This window comes from Agelaius phoeniceus, chromosome 4, assembly GCF_051311805.1.
Source record: "Agelaius phoeniceus isolate bAgePho1 chromosome 4, bAgePho1.hap1, whole genome shotgun sequence".
In the NCBI taxonomy this organism is placed as follows: domain Eukaryota; kingdom Metazoa; phylum Chordata; class Aves; order Passeriformes; family Icteridae; genus Agelaius; species Agelaius phoeniceus.
In genome coordinates this window covers 72,474,314-72,493,488 of record NC_135268.1, presented here as the reverse complement: position 1 = coordinate 72,493,488, position 19,175 = coordinate 72,474,314, and the positions used below count along the sequence as shown (strand labels likewise).

At 37.7% G+C, this 19,175-nt stretch overlaps 1 protein-coding gene across 1 annotated transcript in view; it reads left to right on the top strand.

Moving 5' to 3' along the window:
* Positions 1–19,175, top strand: part of DNAAF9 (dynein axonemal assembly factor 9) — a 77,727-nt gene that overhangs the window by 12,253 nt on the left and 46,299 nt on the right. The window contains exons 2-9 of the mRNA XM_054633858.2: positions 53–132; positions 7,031–7,150; positions 7,969–8,093; positions 11,341–11,437; positions 13,282–13,388; positions 16,228–16,305; positions 17,671–17,769; positions 18,513–18,568. Of these exons, the coding sequence (XP_054489833.2) occupies positions 53–132; positions 7,031–7,150; positions 7,969–8,093; positions 11,341–11,437; positions 13,282–13,388; positions 16,228–16,305; positions 17,671–17,769; positions 18,513–18,568 (762 nt within the window). The remainder of the gene's footprint in view (positions 1–52; positions 133–7,030; positions 7,151–7,968; positions 8,094–11,340; positions 11,438–13,281; positions 13,389–16,227; positions 16,306–17,670; positions 17,770–18,512; positions 18,569–19,175) is intronic.

Below are 19,175 nucleotides of genomic sequence, written 5' to 3'. Positions count from 1 at the left end.
ATTTCACAGCAGTGACCTTGAGGACAAATTCTCTTTTTTTTTTTTTTTGCAGCTGCAGCCGCCTCCGAAATATTCAGAGTATTTTGACACAGAGCAGCAAATCTCAGCCTGATGGAATCCTCTGCATTTTAGGTTAGTGTTACAATTTTTGTTCTCGTTGTGCTGATAAAGATACCACGAGTTTCAGAAAGAAGAAATTCATCTTGTTGCTGCAAACCCCAGCCTGGTTTCTCAGCTGATGTTACACTCTCTTCTCCCTAAACAATTCTTCATTCTGTTTACTAATTTTGAGCAAAGAATTTTCAACAGTGGCCTAATAAACCTGGAAAGCAGTTAGGAGTTAAATGTTAAAAATTCATGTGGTTTCAGTGCTTTATTTCATCTGGGATTGGGAGAAAAGGGCAGCAGGAAATAAAGGTGCACGTGCAAGTGTTCTGTGGGAAAACAACAGGGGTTTTGTATTGCTTTAATACCATTTCAGTGATTCTTATTTCATATTATATAATCAGTGTCAAGATCTTAAAGGAAAAATGCAGACATTATGATTGAAAACTTCAGTCCTTAGAGGAAAGGACTGAGGAGTAATTGTTTAAATCATACAGTTAAATAGCAGAAATGTGATGTAGCCCTAAAGAAGCTTTGTGTAGGAAGTGATACCACAGTCTGGGTTTTTTGGGTTTTATTCTGTTTTTTAATGATGTAGCAAGAGAACTTAAAGCTCATTTACTGGACCACAGCATAAAATTTATAAATAGATATAGAGATGTCACCCTGTTCTTCTAAAGTTCTTCTAAGCCTTCTAATGTTTACATTTTTGGAATGGAGTTTCTCACGTACATTTCATGTAAATAATGATTGTTTTGCATTCCTTTCTAGAAGAGGAGGGAATTGATGGACTGTTGGTTTGACCAGTGTGGTTAGAGAGGTGGCAATTCCATCCTCCAATCCATGATCACTTTTGGAATTCTATAAATATCAAGGTCCAGAAATAAATGTACCTTTTTTTACCTTAAACATCTCAGCATTTGAGTGTCAGTCATTTAGTGTTGTATTATGACATATATATAATTATATATATAAATAGATATCTATTAAATAGCTGATTTATAATAGATAATAATTTATAAAATGTATAAATATGAAGTGTTAACTGTACATGACCCTGCATTCTCTGGGGTAAGAGGTTAAGTCTCTGACTAAGTAGTAACTGTACAGCCAGAAGCTCTGTGAGGTCACTGTGTCAGCCTTCCAGTGAAACCTAATCACACAGGATAAACTCCTTGGTTTCTGCCTTTGCTGCTAATTTAACTCCATAAAACATGTTAACTAATGGTGACACTGCAGTATTTTTTAATTATTGTGAACTCTGAGACTGCAGAAAGTCCCAGGTAAGGAGCAGTCGCTGAAAACATGGCCCAGCTTTAAGGAAAGCAGAGGAATTGCTGTGTGTAATCCTCAGTGTTGTGTGGAGGATTTCATTCTCTTCAGAAGAACACACCTCTTCAAAAATTCCATAATGAGGTATGGAAATGTGGGAGGTGTGTTTTGTTGGGAGATTTGTGCTTTGCCCTGATCTCTCAGCACCCACAATGGGACTCTTGTCTGCTCTGGCCTGGCTCCTGTAGCCTGCAGAATTTCTGGCATAACTTGCACGAAACAGGCATGTCACTGTTGTAAATGCATTAAATCTGTCATCAAACACAAGCTTCTGATGACAAAATCCATGTAGTTTACATCCTCTTGACTTGTGTGGAAAGTGGATACTCACAACTAAGGTTTTTTACAGGCAGTGCATGTTCTGTTTCTCTTGGCTGCTTTTCATGGCCTGCAGTTAATGCAGTTCCCTCACCTCAACTTCAGCTTCATATTGGGCTGGGAGATAAAACCAGAATAAACTTCCACAGCTTTACTTCAAGCTCATTAATATTTGTACTGAAATTAAACCCAGCATTGTGAGAGCCCAGAGAGAGATGAGAACTGACCCACTGTTGATACAAGCATTTAAATGGAGTTACAGCTGATTTTTAAAAAAGAATCCTCTAATCTGATTTTGAAGGGGTTGCATGGTGACATTCCTGCATTCTTTACTGGGGAGGAAAGGCCTCACAATTGACAAGAAAAAGGAATTTGGGGGTTGGCAGTCAAATGGCTTTAAAAAGCTGTCATGTCTCAGCTGAGTGTGTTGCTGATCAAACTGATCTACTTAAATTAAACTGTAAATTATTTTCTATGATAATGGTGTTTCTTGGCATCTTAGCTTTCAGCAGGGATTTTCAGCTCCTGGTTCAGTTGCTGTGATTGCTGTGAGCAGGGGGTGTCTGTAGCTACTGGAGCTGTAGCTGCTCTGATTGTGGATTAAATTGTTTCACCATTCACCTCAGCTGAGCTGCATTTTTGCAGATATTGATATTTATTTTCTATTCTCCTCAAAGAGTGTGGGGATAATTTCGAGGCTTTCCAGTATTTATTCTAATTTGGTTCTGTTCACATATTGCTTTTTTAGATTATAAATAATCTAGGTGATTTATTTAGATCATATATATAATATAAATATATATTAGCTATATAATCGAAATATATAATATATATAAGTATAACATGATATGAAATATATAATTATATAATACGATTATATATTTTATAATAAAATATATAATATATAAAATTATACATTAAAATATCTAATAGATAAAATTAAATATATATAATATATATGATATATATTATAAATTACATATATATATATGATTATATATGTAATTGAAATATATAATATATAATGCATCTAATTATAATATTATATACTACATATAATATAATTATGGTATGTTATATATAATATATGATATATTAAATATGGTATATCATATATTTAGATGATATATAATCTAAATAGATAATATATAATATATATAGTTATAATATATTAAATATATAATTATATAATACTATTATATATTTTATAATCAAAATATATAATATATAAAATTATACATTAAAATATCTAATAGATAAAATTAAATATATATAATATATATTATATTATAAATTACATATATATATGATTATATATGTAATTGAAATATATAATATATAATGCATGTAATTATAATATTATATACTACATATAATATAATTATGGTATGTTATATATGATATATTATTTATTAAATATGGTATATTATATATTTAGATGATATATAATCTAAATAGATAATATATAATATATAAAGTAGAATATATTTATAGAATGTATTTATATGATATATTTACATAATATATATAATATAAATAACGAATCTAGATTATTTATAATCTAAAAAAGCAATATGTGAACAGAACCAACCAAGATAATGTTCACATAATCTTTTTTAGGTTATTTTTTCTCCATTATCTCCATCCCACACAGAGCTCTCCCTGCTGGGGTTTTTCCCACATTCTGAGAACCTTTAGCCCATCACTCTCATTGTTCATCCCATTCCCTTTCCAAACAGAGATTTTTTAATGATTACTCAGCAGCAATTCCAGAATTTTGTTGCTTTTGGGCCAATATCTGAAGATAATGCGTCCATTCCCTCCATCCTCTCCCTCCTGCTGTCCCCAGGTGCATTTTGCATCCCTGGGTATCTCACACCCACTTGATTTTATCCAGCAGACAGATTTCCCCCCCTGCATTTGGCCAGAATGCTTTTGTGAAAAATGCATATTACATGGTTGGCTCTTTGTAAATATTAAAATGGTCATGTTGGAAAGTTATGTTGTATTAATCTCTTTTTAAATAGTGTGGTAAATAGAGTTTTTAGGCTATAGCATAATATTAAAATAGAAATTATGTGATGTAAGAGACTTTTTTGTAACTGACCCAAGACATGGAAAAGATAACCAAGGAATTCTTCTCATTGTCCTCTCTGGATGGAGATACAACAGGATTCCAAGGACAGAATTACTGCCTCCTTATTGGGAAGGCCTAGACTCCAGGGAACCAAGGCCATTTACAAGAGGAAGGGGGAAAGTTGACAATAAACAGAAAAATCCTCAGTTTGAAAGAAATTTTTGCATCATGTATGAGATATATGAATATGCAACAGGCTATTGCTTTTAAGGGTAATCCTTTGTTAGAGAGCTCTGCTTTTTTGGGGCTTAGTGCTCAGGGAGCATCTGTAGAGATCCATAATTCTTTGCTTTTATTGTCCAAACTCTGATTGTCCAAATTCTTATTGCCCAAATTTTTTTTAATTACCATTCTTATATCTATTTTATTACTCTTAAACTTACACAATTTTAAAACAAACGATTGGCTTTTTTCCCACTTTCTGCCAGTTTAACAACCCGAATGGGCTCTCTGAGGGGCAGCTGAGCCCTGCCTGGGGAGCAGAGCAGGAGCCTCAGGCTCAGCCTGACTCAGGGTGTGCTCACAGCCCTGGCCCGGGCTGGGGACAGGAGGGGGAGTTCCAAACTCCCAGCTCAGCTGGAGACAGGCGTCGGGCTTGCCTAATGAATGGCCTTGCCCATTGTTCTGGGGAGGACTCCTGATATGCTCTTATCTTGGTCATTGTTTCATTTCCTGTTTGTTTTCTGCTAGCTGTATCTGTTCCTTTAACTCCATATGTTGCTGTAGAATAGCACTGAAGTCTCAGTGTGAAAGCTCCTGTCTGGATAGGATGCTTGAAAGGCCCAAGTAAACCACAAATTCCAAATATTCTGCAGAATTCGTGGTTTTATGTTAGACAATTACCTTCCCTCTGTGGCTGTCAGTGCTCTTCAAGCAGTAAATTCACCCATGTCCTCTATTATAAGAGTTAAATTTGTCAGCTGTCCCCCTTTAAGATCTTTTGTTTTGTCTTCCCCTCCTTCTGTCATTAACTGAAAAAGCAGAGTTTTGACATTTGGTTTGGAAGATCTTCCCTTCTCTAAGCTGCTGTACCCAGATAAAATCTCAAACTCTTCAAGTGATGGTGACATCAACTTTTTTTTTTTTTTTTTTTTTTTTTTTTTTTTTTTTAAAGTGGGGGTAGTTTCTCATTTTTCTTCTGATCTTCCAGAAATTAGAATCACAGAATCATAGAATGGTTTAGATTGAAGGGACCTTAAAGCAGTTCCAGCTTGGTGCCATGGGCAGGGACACCTTCCACTGTCCCAGGTGGCTCCAGGCCCCATCCAGCCTGACCTTGGGCACTTCCAGAGATCCAGGGGCAGCCACAGCTGTGCCAGGGCCTGCCCACCCTGCCAGGGAACAATTCCTTCCCAATCTCCCATCCATCCCTGCCCTCTGCTACTGGGGAACCATTCCCTGTGTCCTGTCCCTCCTTCCCTTGTCCCAAGTCCCTCTCCAGCTCTCCTGGAGCCCCTTTCACAGTGGAAGGGGCTTTGAGATCTTGCTGGAACCTTCTCTTTTCCAGCTCTTTCAGTCTGTCTGTGCCAGATTATTTATTGCTCCTCTGAGCCCTCAGAAGGTGCCTCAGTTAGGCAGGTAATCAGTGGAACAGATTATCCTCAGGGGATTGTGTGTGCTCCCTTCCCAAGGCTGCAGCTGATTCCATCGAAGTGGAGTTTCCTAAAACAATGGAACAGTTTCTTCCTGAAAGAAGAGAGTTTTCTTGTTTGTAACTAAAATCCCACATAGGCACAAGGGGCTTTGCAGCTATATTTGTATGTTGAGTCCCACTGAATTCCAGATTACATTGGTGTGCCTGCTTTCATGGGGCTGAAAATATAAATAAAATAGAGGGACACCTATGAATGAGAGATCAGAAACAGCAGGAGAATGAGGATTCCAAGATTTATGGCTGGAAAAAAAAAAACCTTTGAGGGCTGAGAAAGCTGGGATAGATGTGAGGCAGCTTTCCACCAAATCTCAGATACCTTGGAGTACATGGGAGCTACCAAAGTTACTGGGCAAACAAAGAGTTTGTTAAGATGTGGGATTCAGTAGCTGGATGCAGACACATCATCTGGTTAGCACCCTAAAGCTGAAACACAACATGAAAAAGGAGCATAAACAGGAGAACCTGAGGTTTGTTCCAATTTTTGCCAAGTTCAGGTGACTCTTGACTGGTTTGGTTTCCAGTTCAAGTGCTGAGACTCAGATGTTCAGGCCATGTCATTACATTATCAATGTCCTGATCTCTCTTTTAGCAGTGCTAAGAAATCCTATTTTGTTGGCAGCCATCCCACTGTATCCTAATGTAATAAATCCAAATTTGTTGGCAAGGATTCCACTGAATTCTAATATAACTTGGTAGGAAAATTTGCCATAAGAGGAGTTTTTTTGGCAGTCAGGACTGGTGAGCTCTGTGAAATGTGGGTGGCAAGGATGCTGGTTTTTGTGCACTTGTATTTGTTTGAAAAAACTGGGTTTATTACATTAGAATTATGACTCTGACTGTCATCCAGAGGGATGAAGACTGATGAAAATAGTTTCTAAATCTGTGACCTCATTCCTTTCTTCTTGAATTTATCTTCTATCTCTCCATGCTCCAGATCTTCAGTTGTTTTCATTTAATTTTCCCAAGAACCAGGAAAGGTTTCCTTGGAAGCTCTTTGTGCTCCATATTTTTTGTCAGAACATCTTTTTCACAATTTGTCACAAGTCTGCAGTGGCTCTCTGGTGACTCAGGGGTTGCTCTATAACACTGATAAGATAATGTTTAATCATGTACTCTAAAGCAGGAGATTTGGGTCACAGGATTAGTTTGTTAGGAAGCTTCAATCAAGAACATATTAATTAGAATGCATCCTGCATCCAGACAGATGTTTGAATTACTAGAAAAAACAGAAATTTGAATGCAGAAAACAATATATTTAAATTTTTTAAGGAATACTCATGGATTTAGGTTAAAAGGGGGAGGTCAGCATGTGGCAGTGATCTTGCAAAATCTCCTTTTCCCCTACCCTGTTCTCTCAGTGTGTTCAGTTGGGGAGTTGAGTTCATACTCCTCCTTTAAAGCTTAATAAATTGAGGAAGAAAATAAACTTTTCAGGTGTGCAGTGTTGGGACACACAGCAATTCTCCTGTGGTTTTGCTTTTCAGGGATAGACAGTCGATACAATGAAGGGTGCAGAGAGCTGGCAAATTATCTGCTCTTTGGTTTGTACAACCAGAACAACAATGACTTTGAAAGGACAGGTTTTCCTGAGGAAGTTCTGGATGGTGAGTAATGTTCTCAACATTTTTTACCTCTTCTGGACAGAAGATGAGCAGAAAAAGGGACATACAAAAATAAAAAAAAAAGAAAAAAAAATAAAGGTCATTAAGTCTCAAGTTGTCTGTATATGCCTGAAAATATCTTCTTAGAAACATTGCTGAAGGACTCATTTTTAAACATAAAAAGATAAATTGTGGAGCATAAAACATATGAAATATATCTCAAATGTTGTAAACTTACACAATTACAGCCCATTAGTTCAGTCAATGTGTGTATGTACATGTTATTAATATTATGTGATCACACCTCTGCACTTCTGAAATACTTGAGCTCTTTTTTATTTCACCACATTGACTCACCTTTGTCATACTTGGAATGTGGCCAGTCCCTGGGATCACAGCTTGTTCTTCTTCCCTTATTTGCATGAAACTTTTGGTTGTTGGCCGTGGTGTTGATAGTTTTTACTTGAAGCAGCTCTGATGTAACGTCAGGCAGGAGCAGCTGGAGTTTAGAGTTCTGGAAGTGCTCTGGGAAGGCTCATCCTGAGCCTCTGGACTGCACAAAGGACAGGCTGATGCAAGTTCTGTGCAAGCCTTGGGAATTCCCCCCCAGATTTCTGGAACAGTTACAAGTGCTCTTGTGCTTGGAACTCTCTGTGGCTGCCAACTGCTCCTTCTGCTTGTTTGAAAGAAATCAGGAGTTGCATTCAGATAGCTGAACAATTTTCTTTTTTAATGAGGTGCATAATAGAAAAAATGTTTTCTCTCCAGTTTCTCTTGTGTGTGGAGTCCTGATGCTGGAATATTTGTTGTGCTTGTTGCAGATATAATCATATTAATAAAACCTGACAGTGTTCATCTGTACTGCAACCCTGTGAATTACAATCATCTTTTACCCTATGTGGCACACTGGAGGAACTTGCATTTCCACTGTCTGACTGAAAATGAGGTGAGTGAAAAGTGAATGCACACAAGATTTGCTAATGAACTTGTTAATGAATTGATCTTTAAAGTGAAACTTTAAAAAACATTCTTTCCAGAACTCTTTTTTCTCTTTCCTCCTCAGCAGGGGAATGGTATGTGTGTACATCTGGGTATTAATCATTTGCTAAAGTGTGCAACAAGAATATGTTGTCAATACTTTCATTTGTTGGAGTGTGAGGACAAATTGCTCCTCTCTCCCACTAATTGCTGTTGTTTTGACCTGAGTCAGTGATCTTTTAATGAGAAAAAAAAATGTGGGTTGTGAAAAATGCAAAATGTGAATCAGGTATCGCAGTCAACGCTGAGATTTCCCACATCAAAGCAAAAGCAATGTTTGCATTGGCTGCCAATACTTTTAGAATATTAGGAAAGATGGGCTTAGTAAGTCCTTTAAAAGAAAGAAACTTCATTATGTATTTTCATTTTAACTATTAAATCTGTCTTGTTGAGAACTGTTGACCTCACTTCCCCTACATCCCATGACTGATGCGAGTTTCATCTTGAACTTAAAAGTCAAAGTATTCTAGAAAAAGCCCATTTATTGTTGTGAAGTATTTTTAGAGGAGTGAAAAATGAAAATACTCTTTGTCTGGGTGTAGAATAAGGACCTTTTCATTCCAGTGGAGACTGGAAATGCTTCTTCCTCCGTTGAGTTCTGTGTAGTTCCTTTTCTAAGTCAGAATTGTTCTGAATTCTGCAGGGAGTGGGTTTGGAGCCTGTGGTGGGGAGTGAAGCTGGTGGAAAAAGGAGTGGCAAAGTCAGGGAGAGAAACTTTCTGTTCTCTTGAGTTTCCAGCTTGGAAGTGATGGGGCTTACAATAGACTGATTGTGTTTTTATGTGTCTGGTTGATAGCTTAGATCACAGAATTAGGAAATAATTCAGATTATAAGGGACCTCTGGAGATCATCTTGCCCAAGCTCCTGCTTCAGTGGTGAGATCAGATCAGATTTCTCAAGGCTTTTTTGCAGCTGGGTGTTGAAAGCATCCAAGGATGACTGCAGAACCTCTGCTGGCTGCCTGCTGCATTTTCCCACTGTCCTCCCAGTGAAAAAGTGTTTCCTTTTGTCAAACCCAAACCTGATTGTTTTAAATCAAAACTTTTCTCATCACCACTGTGGAGAGGCTGACTTCACCATCTCAGTAATATTTTGGTGGGTTTGGGGTGCAGATATTGAGCAAGCCTGGATCTCTCCTCCTGGGACAAGTGCTGCATCCCACTGATTGTGGTGGCCCTCCACTGATCTTGCTCCAAAGTTTAGAAATCCCTTGTCCATGGATCCCAACATTTGGTGTGGATACAATTCCAGGAGTGCAGCAGAAAGGGATAATTCTTGTTAGGCTAGAACAGCTGAGCTCCAGGTTAAAACATGCCCCAGCAAAACCTGAAGCCTGGCTTCACAAGGCTTCTTTGTTGCCAAAATCCTTGCTGAAAAGGCAAATCTGATGCTGGGAGAACATTTGCACTTTGGAATCAGGAGCAGAGAAGTTCTTACCACACAGTTGCCAGTGCAGCTGCAATCTCAGCTATTGAATTTTAAGCTTCATCTGCTTATGGGCTTTGATATGATTTATTGGTGGTAAAGAACCTTAATCACACAGTGTTGCCTTGAGAAAAATGATGTAACTGGCAAGGTGAACCCATGTGCCTTGTTCTTTGTGGAAATGAGGGGAAAGGTTTGGTTTTGGAAGGTGAAAATACAGTTCTACTTCATTGCTGTTTGGTGTGAGTGAGCTGAGCACTTCCAGTCACATTCCCAATGTATAAAAATTGCCAGTTTCTTAGATTAGTGCTGAAAGACAAACAAAACCTTGCTGTGTCAGGCTTTAAGTGCATCCTGTTTACAGGAGAATTGCCTGCAGTGACTTTTAAGCACTTACTTTAGTGATAGAAATAACTTCATAAAAATGAAACCAAAAAAGCACAAGAAATTTAGAAATAAATAAAGCAGTGCTGTACCTGGCTCTGGCAAAACACAAAGCTTCTCCTTCCTTTTCTCCTTCCTTCTTGCTTTAACTAGACCACAGGAATTTAGGAGAATAGCCTAGTTATTGGGTAAAAAATATCCCCTATTACTAAAAAAATGCCCATGTTCAAAGTGGCCAAATAGGATAAAATACAGAAATTTGCTGTAGTAAATTTTGGGGTACCACAGTTGAACTGACTGCCACAGCAGATTGTGAGCAAGCCTTTAGCATCTTGCCAAAACCCAACTTCTTGTTCCAATGACATTTTTAAGTCTTGAGAAACTGGCAGTTGTTTGGGGCTTGGCTTTGAGCTGCAGCTTTGATCTGACTTCATGGGATTGAAGGAGGAACACACCACAAAGGAGCTGGGGCTGCGGCCTAAATTCAGGCTTGGCTTAAAAGAACTTGTCCTTAAAAGAAATGTGTTGGGTGTACCCTGAAGCTCACAAGAAGTTCATAATCATGTCATTTGCCTTGATAAGAAGCTCAGAGCATTGCCCATAAAAATAAAATAAAATAAAATAACATAGGCAAAACACCTCTGCCTTCTGATCTTGCTCCAGAAAACAAGTGGCTCTTGAAGAAGGCAGCAGGGCTAAAGCTGTTGGTTCCAGACTTGCTGCTAAGCTGCTTTTCAGCTCCAAGTCAGTGTGTTTGCAGCTTTGTGTTCTGTTAGAAAAATGACTTTAGTGGGATTTGTCTCTCCAGTCTGGTTTTTATGCTTTTCTGGGTTAGGATATTTGCTCTTCAGTCTGCTCAAGTCTTCAGACAGTGTTGCAGGAGGGTTTTTCCTCTTCTTGCCTCTTTCTTTTCTTGCAATTCACCTCTCCCTCAGACCAAAACTGGTTCTCCTTGCCTAATCTGTGACCTGGGGCTTATTCTGTCATTGATTTTCCTTGCTCAGTGCTGTTTAGCTGGTAATACAGTATCTTACTTTAATTTTTTTCCCCTCAGTGGCACGTTTTTCGTGGCACATCCGTTGGTATCCTCACAATGACTTTTATCTTTCAAATCTAGATGTTGAAAGACTTCACTGAAAGCTGAAAATAAAGTCTATAATTATGCCTTCATATGTCATGATTAAAAACCTTGCTTTGAAGTTTGATTTTTTTTCCCATTTCCATTGGCTTGAGTCCATCCCTGCCATGATGGGATTTCCAAAATCCCAAAGCACCTCCCAGAAATGGGTGCTTGAGCTTCAGGAGGCTGTAGGTGATATTTTAATGCTTGAAATGGCTTCTTTCAGTATGAAGATGAAGAAGCTGCAGAGGAATTCAAGATTTCCAGCTTTGTGGACATGGTCAGGGATTGCAGCCGCATTGGGATCCCCTACAGCTGCCAAGGTAGGGTGGGTGATGCTCAGATTTGTTGGTTTTTTGGGTTTTTTAATCTATTTTTTTTGTTTTTTTGGAGTTTGTTTTTTGTTAAGCTTGGGATTGAAGGTACTTGAGATGGTATTTCACATTCAAACTTAAATTTTTTAAAGAAATTATGTTACATTTTGATAAGTAGTGAGTTCTGTAATATTTTACTAACAAGGTATAAAATGGCTGTCTTTCTTTACAAGGTCTTTTAAGGTTAAACTATCTAATTAAGAAATGATATTTAAATTATTTTTATTTTTAACTCAATAACTAATGTTTTGTGTCCTGCAATGTGGACTTGTTGTCTAATTTGAAAATATTACTTAAACTCATGAAGAAGAAGGTGAGAAAGAACAACTAGCTACTACTTTAAAACTTCTATCTTAGCTTTATATATATTATTATATCTTAAAACTTTTAAGTTTTCTACTTTGTGATATTGCACACTCTTATTCAGATTACACACTTGTAATTACACACTAGTAATTACAAAATCACAAATTACAAATTACACACTTCATATATATTATTATATTTTAAACTTTAAACTCTAAGTTTTCTACTTTGTGATAGCACACACTCTTATTCAAATGACACCCTTATAATCACAGTGCTGTTAATCAATTTTGGAAGCCTTCTCTACAGCCTTAGGTTAAATATAATATTCTCTTGTGGGTCTGTGCTTTTCAAAACAGAAAGTTTAAAATTCTCAGCATCTAGAGTTCGAACACAGAGAGTGGAAGTGTTTTTGCACCCTGCAGCATCAGGGAATGAAGATTTCCTTTCCTTAGGAGAGAAATAAGGATTAGTAAGTCATTAGTTTCCTTTTAGCATCTCTTCCCTTAAGAGCTGAATTTCTTTCTGAGAGCTGGATGCCCTCAGAGTTCATTTGGGGAGCGAATTCCCCCAGTGTGAGGCAGAGAAATGATTTGCATTCAGAGCAGTGTCTTGAGCTGCTGCAGAACTTCTCTGTTCCCATGGGAGCTCCAGATAAATCCTTCTTTATGGAAGGGGAGAATAAACATTTCTTTATGCAAGTTTCCTTTTTTAGAACTGAAAAAAAACTGCCCTGCATGGCTTCCTGTTGGGATCTGGAGCCAGCCTTGAGCCTCAGCAGTGTAATCTTGCATTCTTTTTTTATTCCTAATTCTTTATTGCTTCCCTTAGGGAAGGCTGATATGCTCTGACTGCCTGAAAAGTCATTAATGGAAGTGCCAGGAGGAAGTTTTAATTTTCCCTCAACTTAAAATTCTGATTAAATGGGGATGATGGGAGAAATTCCTCCCTGTGAGGGTGGTGAGGGCCTGGCACAGGGTGCCCAGAGAAGCTGTGGCTGCCCCTGGATCCCTGGAATTGGATCCAGGGATCAGGATCCAAGCCCCATCCAGCCAAGGCCGGGTTGGACAGGGCTTGGAGCACCCTGGGACCATGGAAGGGGGAAAATGGGATGAACTTTAAGGTCCTTTCCCACCAAAACCATTCTGGGATTCTCTGATGTTGCATTTCAGTATTTACTTAAGACCAAGTATTTGATGAACTGGAGTAAGCAGAGCTCCCTCTTTATTATCTTGAATTTTAATTGTTAATCAGCATGTAATAGAGTTTGCAAGGAAATGTGGAATATCCTGAGAAAAAGGCACAAAATTCAGGGTGTAGGGGAGCTTCTAAAATTGCTGTCTGCACAAAAACCATTTTTCGCTTCAAGATTTTCAGCTGTACGAAAATGAGATTTTTCTACAACCGAATCTGTGAATCCCAAGAACTCAGGGAGAGCTGAAATGCCAGGATTTGTGATGGAATTTGTTACTGTGCTTGCTTTGCAGGCCACCTGCAGATATTTGACATGTTCATCGTGGAGAAGTGGCCGATCGTACAGGCCTTCGCGCTCGAGGGGATCGGGGGCGACGGCTTCTTCACCATGAAATACGAAGTGAGTGCCTCCCTTGGTCGTCTCCTTCCTGAGGCACAGCTTACTCAAGGGATTGTTTTGTTTGCAGAGCACTTCTGGAGATGACCTAGTCCTGACTCACTGCTCAGGAGAGCTGCTAAATTGGATGGAGGCTTTTGTGATCTTGTAAAGCTGTGGCGGGATGGGGAGCCTGTGGTGTGCCTGAGGTTCTGTCTGGGTTACACAGCACTTTGCCTGGACATGATTTGCAATTCTCCCCAGGCCTCTGCTGTGATTTAGAACTCATTTTCCCTTTCCTTTTCCCTTTCCTTTTCATTTCCTTTTTCCTTTTCTTTTTCCTTTCCTTTTCCCTTTTCCTTTTTTCTTTTTCTTTTCCTTTATCTTTTTCCTTTATCTATATTTTTCCTTTATCTATATTTTTCCTTTATCTATATTTTTCCTTTTCCCCTTCCCCTTCCCCTTCCCCTTCCCCTTTCCCCTTTCCCCTTTCCCCTTTCCCCTTCCCCCTTCCCCCTTCCCCCTTCCCCCTTCCCCCTTTCCTTTTTTCCTTTTTTCCCTTTTTTCCCTTTTTCCTTTTTCCTTTTTGTTCCTTCCAGAGCCACCTCTACCAATAACCAATTTTTTTACCCCTAATTTTTTAGATGAGTTCTAGAACTTCAAGAGCAGAGCAAGAGAAGTTGGTTAGTGACAAACACCTTGAGATGAGCTCAGAAATTAAGAAAATACTATTTTTTTTTGGGTCACTGGTTTTGACTGAAGAGATGCATCCCCTTCTCTCCCTGACATTTTATATTCCTGGGTCATCATACCCTGCTCAACAGGGCAACAATCAGGATTTAATTGCAACTTATGTCATTGATTTGCCCATTTATTAATTATGCTCTGAACAGCATTTTCAGATGACAGCTTTGCATTTCTGTGCTTGTTTAAAGCTTCTTTGCTTTCCTTTTTTTTGAATCTCTGCCACAGCAATGCAGATGTTCTATTTTTCTTATCACTCCTCCATTTTTTACAGCCACAATGGGCTTTTGTCTGACTCCTGATAGCTGGAAAACCTCCAGAGAATGAATAGTTCCATTTTTAAAGTCTCATCATATCTATAATTGTACATGCTTGCTTAGAAATATTCTCTGGGAGTTCCTGTGCCTTTCTGAGCACTGTTCTCTTTCCACTGGGTGGAAAATTTTAAGCTTTCTTCAGGGTTTTTTTGTCATTGCATCACTGGTGCTGTAAACACCTCATGGTGTAAAACCTGCCCAAAGCATTAAACAGATGAGATCTTTGGGGAGGGCACCCTTCTTGATGCATAAAACGAGTTAATGAAAATTTCACTGCCAATTCAGGAGCTGTTTGGATCTTTACCTGCCCTTTAATTACCCCAGTTCATTTCAGAAATCAGTAGAGGCTCTGAAAAATAATGTTCAGACAGGGTGGCACAGGCAGAAGCTGCCCTGTGTGATCCAGGGAGCTGATTCTGTCCCCAAGCACTCCTGAGTGCTTCAAAAGGAGCAGGGAAAATTCTTGGATTCCTTTTTTTGAGAGCAATCATGTTGGGCTCTGGCACTCCAGGCAGCTCCAGCTGCAGTTCTTGTTTGCTTCCTCCTTGAAATCACGAGGGGATTTCAAATGGGAAGTGACATTCTTAACTTTGTACATATTTGTGTGGTTCTCTGGCCCTGAGGGGGGAGGAAACCAGGCTGGAAGTGCATTTGGGATCACTGTAAATCATCTAGAAATTTATTAAAAGGGGAGGTTTTTGGTGCATTTTTAGCTCAGACTTTCCCTCTGAGATTTTCCCTCTGCTGTGTGTGTTCTCTTAGATTGGAATATAATTGAAGGATGATAATTCAGGATTTTCCCCAGCCTTTTAAAGGCAGTTCATCTTCTATTGGAGAAATCAGAGTTGCTCATGATGCTGTCATTTAGAAAATTTCCTGTATTTATAGGAATGGAATGGAAGTGAGGTCTGGGAAATCATTATTACATGAATACCTGTAAAGCAGTGGGTTAAGAAAATTCCAGCCAATGTTGCATTTTTAACTGAGTGAGTGATGGGGAACCCTGTAAATGCAGAATTATTCAGATACCAGTGTCCCTCAAGAATATATTTTTAAATATTGCTCTCCATATGCATCTCTCATATGCATAATCTGTAATTTAGAAAATTTCCTGTATTTATAGGAATGGAATGGAAGTGAGGTCTAGGAAATCATTATTACATGAGTACCTGGAGTACCTGTAAAGCAGTGGGTAAAGAAAATTCCAGCCAGTGTTGCATTTTCAACTGAGTGGATGATGGGGAGTAAATGCAGAATTATTCAGATACCACTGTTCCTTTAAGAATATATTTTAAAATATTTTTTCTCCATAAGCATCATCCTGCTACTTGGAAGAAAGTATTGCAAAGTTAAAATACTGTCTTAGCCTAAATTTAGTATTGCAAAGTTAAAATACTGTTTTAGCCTAAATTTACATCAGCTTGGAGCAAATATTGGTTGATGCTCAGGATGAGTAACCCTGGAATTGGCTCTTGATTTTCTGTCTTAACTCAGAAAACTCATCTTGCCCTTTTGCCTGCACCAGCTCATGCAGTTCTTTGCTATTAAATTGAAAAATCTTGTGAAATGATTTGTTTGGAGGATGCAGAGAAAGCTTTGCACAGAGTCCAGACCCTCACTGGTCAGCTCTTTTGTAACAGAGTGGAAATATTTGTGAAATCAGAGTGGAAATATTTGTGAAATTGGAGTTAAGGAGCACTGGGAGACAGGGCAGTGTTCCCCAGTTCTTCCTCATCTTAAATCCCAATCTGTGCCTTTCTTTGTGGTGTTTTTCACAGAAATGTGTTTAAAATCTCTTTCAGTTAATGGATGTCAGTGCTGATTTATGGAAGACCTACAGCAAAATGGATCCTGTGTCCCTGGAGGATTTGCTTTTTGAGGTAATGCAGGTGAAATCTTCTGCCTCAGCTCCTGCTTGGTGTAACCACAGAGTAAAAGTTTGATTTTGTTTGGTTTTAATTAAGTTTATGGGCTTAATTTACAGGCTCTTCTGTTGCATGATTTATTCCTTAAATCTACCACAAACTCTGCAAAACACTAAAATAATTTGTCTTGCTTTCCTTGAATTTATTGCTTTGTCTGAAAATCTCCTACAAATTTTCCTTCATGTCATTAAACCATGTACAAAATACCTGAAGTTGCTGTGGTTTTGTGTGTCAATCCTCCTTTTGCAGCAAGGAGGGTTAAAAAAAATCCCCTTTAACACAAAACCGTTCTTCCAGGAGAAAAAAAAATGCATTTTTCAAATGTTTTGTAGCTCCTTTAAGTGGGGAACAGTGACACTCAGTGGCTGCCCTGATGCTTTGGGAAATACAAACAGAGGGAAGGGATTTCCACATTAATGCCAGGCTCTGATCTCAGTGCTAGAGGAGAAAGCATTGTATCAATATTAATATTTATAATTTAGATGCCATTTATCGTTTAGTTACATTTATTTATATTATAATTCATTATAATTATTATATAATATATATAATGTCTATACTATATTATATAATATATATAATATATATTATATCTATAATATTATATATAATATATATAATATTATAGATATATAATATTATAGATATATAATATATAATATATAATATATATAATATATTATATATTATATATATAATTCATTATAATTATTGTGGATGCATTTTGAATTATCTGTTTATATTATAATTTAATTATTTATATTTGTAATTTATTAAATTACTATTTATACTTTAATAGTCTATATAATTGTATAATTCTTGGTATATATTAATTTTTAATCTGTTCCTAGCTCGATGGCAATTTAATATGTACAAAATTCAGCAGTAATTATCCTTTATTAATAAAATGTTGGTAGTTCACACCAATTTGGTTGCTCAATCGACTGCTGTAATGAAAATTAAAATATCATAGAGTTTTTACAAGACTCTCAGTTTAAGTAATCATTCTCTGAAATTTCACTTCCCCTCTCTGTGTGGAAGTGAGATTCATGTTTGGGACTTGTCCTATACTCTGAGCAGACATATTTATTATACTTTGATGTTTTCAGCCTGAAAGTTATTGTTAAATTGACTTAAATTTTCTGAAAACAATAAACATAAACCACATACCCACAAAAAGATACCCTGAAATCCAGCAGAATGTCCTTATCTTCTAAAATATATTTATTTTCCTGAGCTTATTGTTTCATTGGGCAGTCTGTATTCCAGTCTGTATTGCCTTCATTTCTCTTGAAGTAATGTCAAATATTTTCCTTCTAGGATTTAATGATTTTTGAACACCAGTGGACCAACTTTTTTGCTAATTTTGACACTGAAATCCCCTTCATTCTGGAGCTCTCAGAATCTCAGGCTGGGGAGGTAGGCCTGCTTCAGCAATCCTCCACTATCTGTGCAGAAGGAAAAATTACTCAGCATTAATTTGGTTTTTTTTTTTTTCCCCTATTCCATCTCACTTTTCATGTTTGAGGGTTAAAACCACATAATTTGAATTTTTAAAGTCACCGCCCACCTTAAAAATCCATGGTATGATGGCTTAGGACTGCAGGGAAAATTCAGTCAAGTGTTTGCTCACTGATAATTCCATTTCTACCTGCACAGGAGATATTTGTAGGTAGATTAACTTGCATTTGGATGGAATCTGGTATGTGCAGGGCTGAACAAGTTGAATTTGCACATTTCAAACCTCAAACATAACTGGGGGGGTGACACAGAGCATGGGAGAAAACAACAGAGCATTTCTGGGGGTGGCTGTTGCTTTTTGGGGATGCATTTTGAAGCCTTTTGATGCTTTTTTGAACATTTTGATGCTTTTTTGAAGCATTTTGTTGCTTCCTGTGGGATGAGGGAAGGTGTCCCTGCCCCTGGCAGGGGGTTGGAACTAAATTAAAGGCTTTAAGGTCCCTCCCAACCTAAATCATTTAATGATTTAATGAAATGAGAGATTTAGTGGTGTTTGTGTTTATTTGTGGAGGTTGGAAGCATTTTCTGAGGGTTCAGGAGTTTTCTCTGAGAAAGATAATTCAGGTTTAATTAATGAGAGGCTATTTCACACTTCTTTCCGTGTACTTCTTAATAATTTTTTTGTTTTCAATTCTTCCCAGCCCTTCAGAAGTTATTTCAGCCATGGCATGATCTCAAGCCATATAACAGATAACAGGTAATTATTACTTATTATTATTATTATTATTATTATTATTATTATTATTATTATTATTATTATTATTATTATTATTACTGCTCATTACTCTCTCTGCTATCACTACTACCTCAATACTTTATTTCCATATCCCTGATGCCATAATGTTTAAAATTCTTTTTGATATCACCTCAGTAGATCAAATCTCATTCTGAAAAAAACCCTGCAAAGTTCCTTTGTGTCCTGGAAGGATAAGCTGAATTTTCCCAGGGTTTAATGCTGGAATTTTTACCTATACCATGAAATTTTGTGCATTATGATCAGTTCCTTCCTTGTTCCATCCCTGGAAAAGGTTGCTTGAGGCTTGGAACAACCTGGGATTGTGGAAGGTGTCCCTGGAATGAGATTATTTAAGGTTCCTTCCAACCCAAACCATCCTGAAATTCTCTGAGAGAGTTTTAAACCAAAAGTTGTTGTTTAGCTGAAGGTTCTGTTGCAAAATCCACGTTGTGCTGTTGTGAGCTAATCCAGGTTTGTTCAGCAAATCCAATCTCTCTGCACATTCTGCTCTATTTGGAGTAAAACCAGTGCAGTTTAATGCCCTTTATTGCTGGCAGCATCCTCTGGT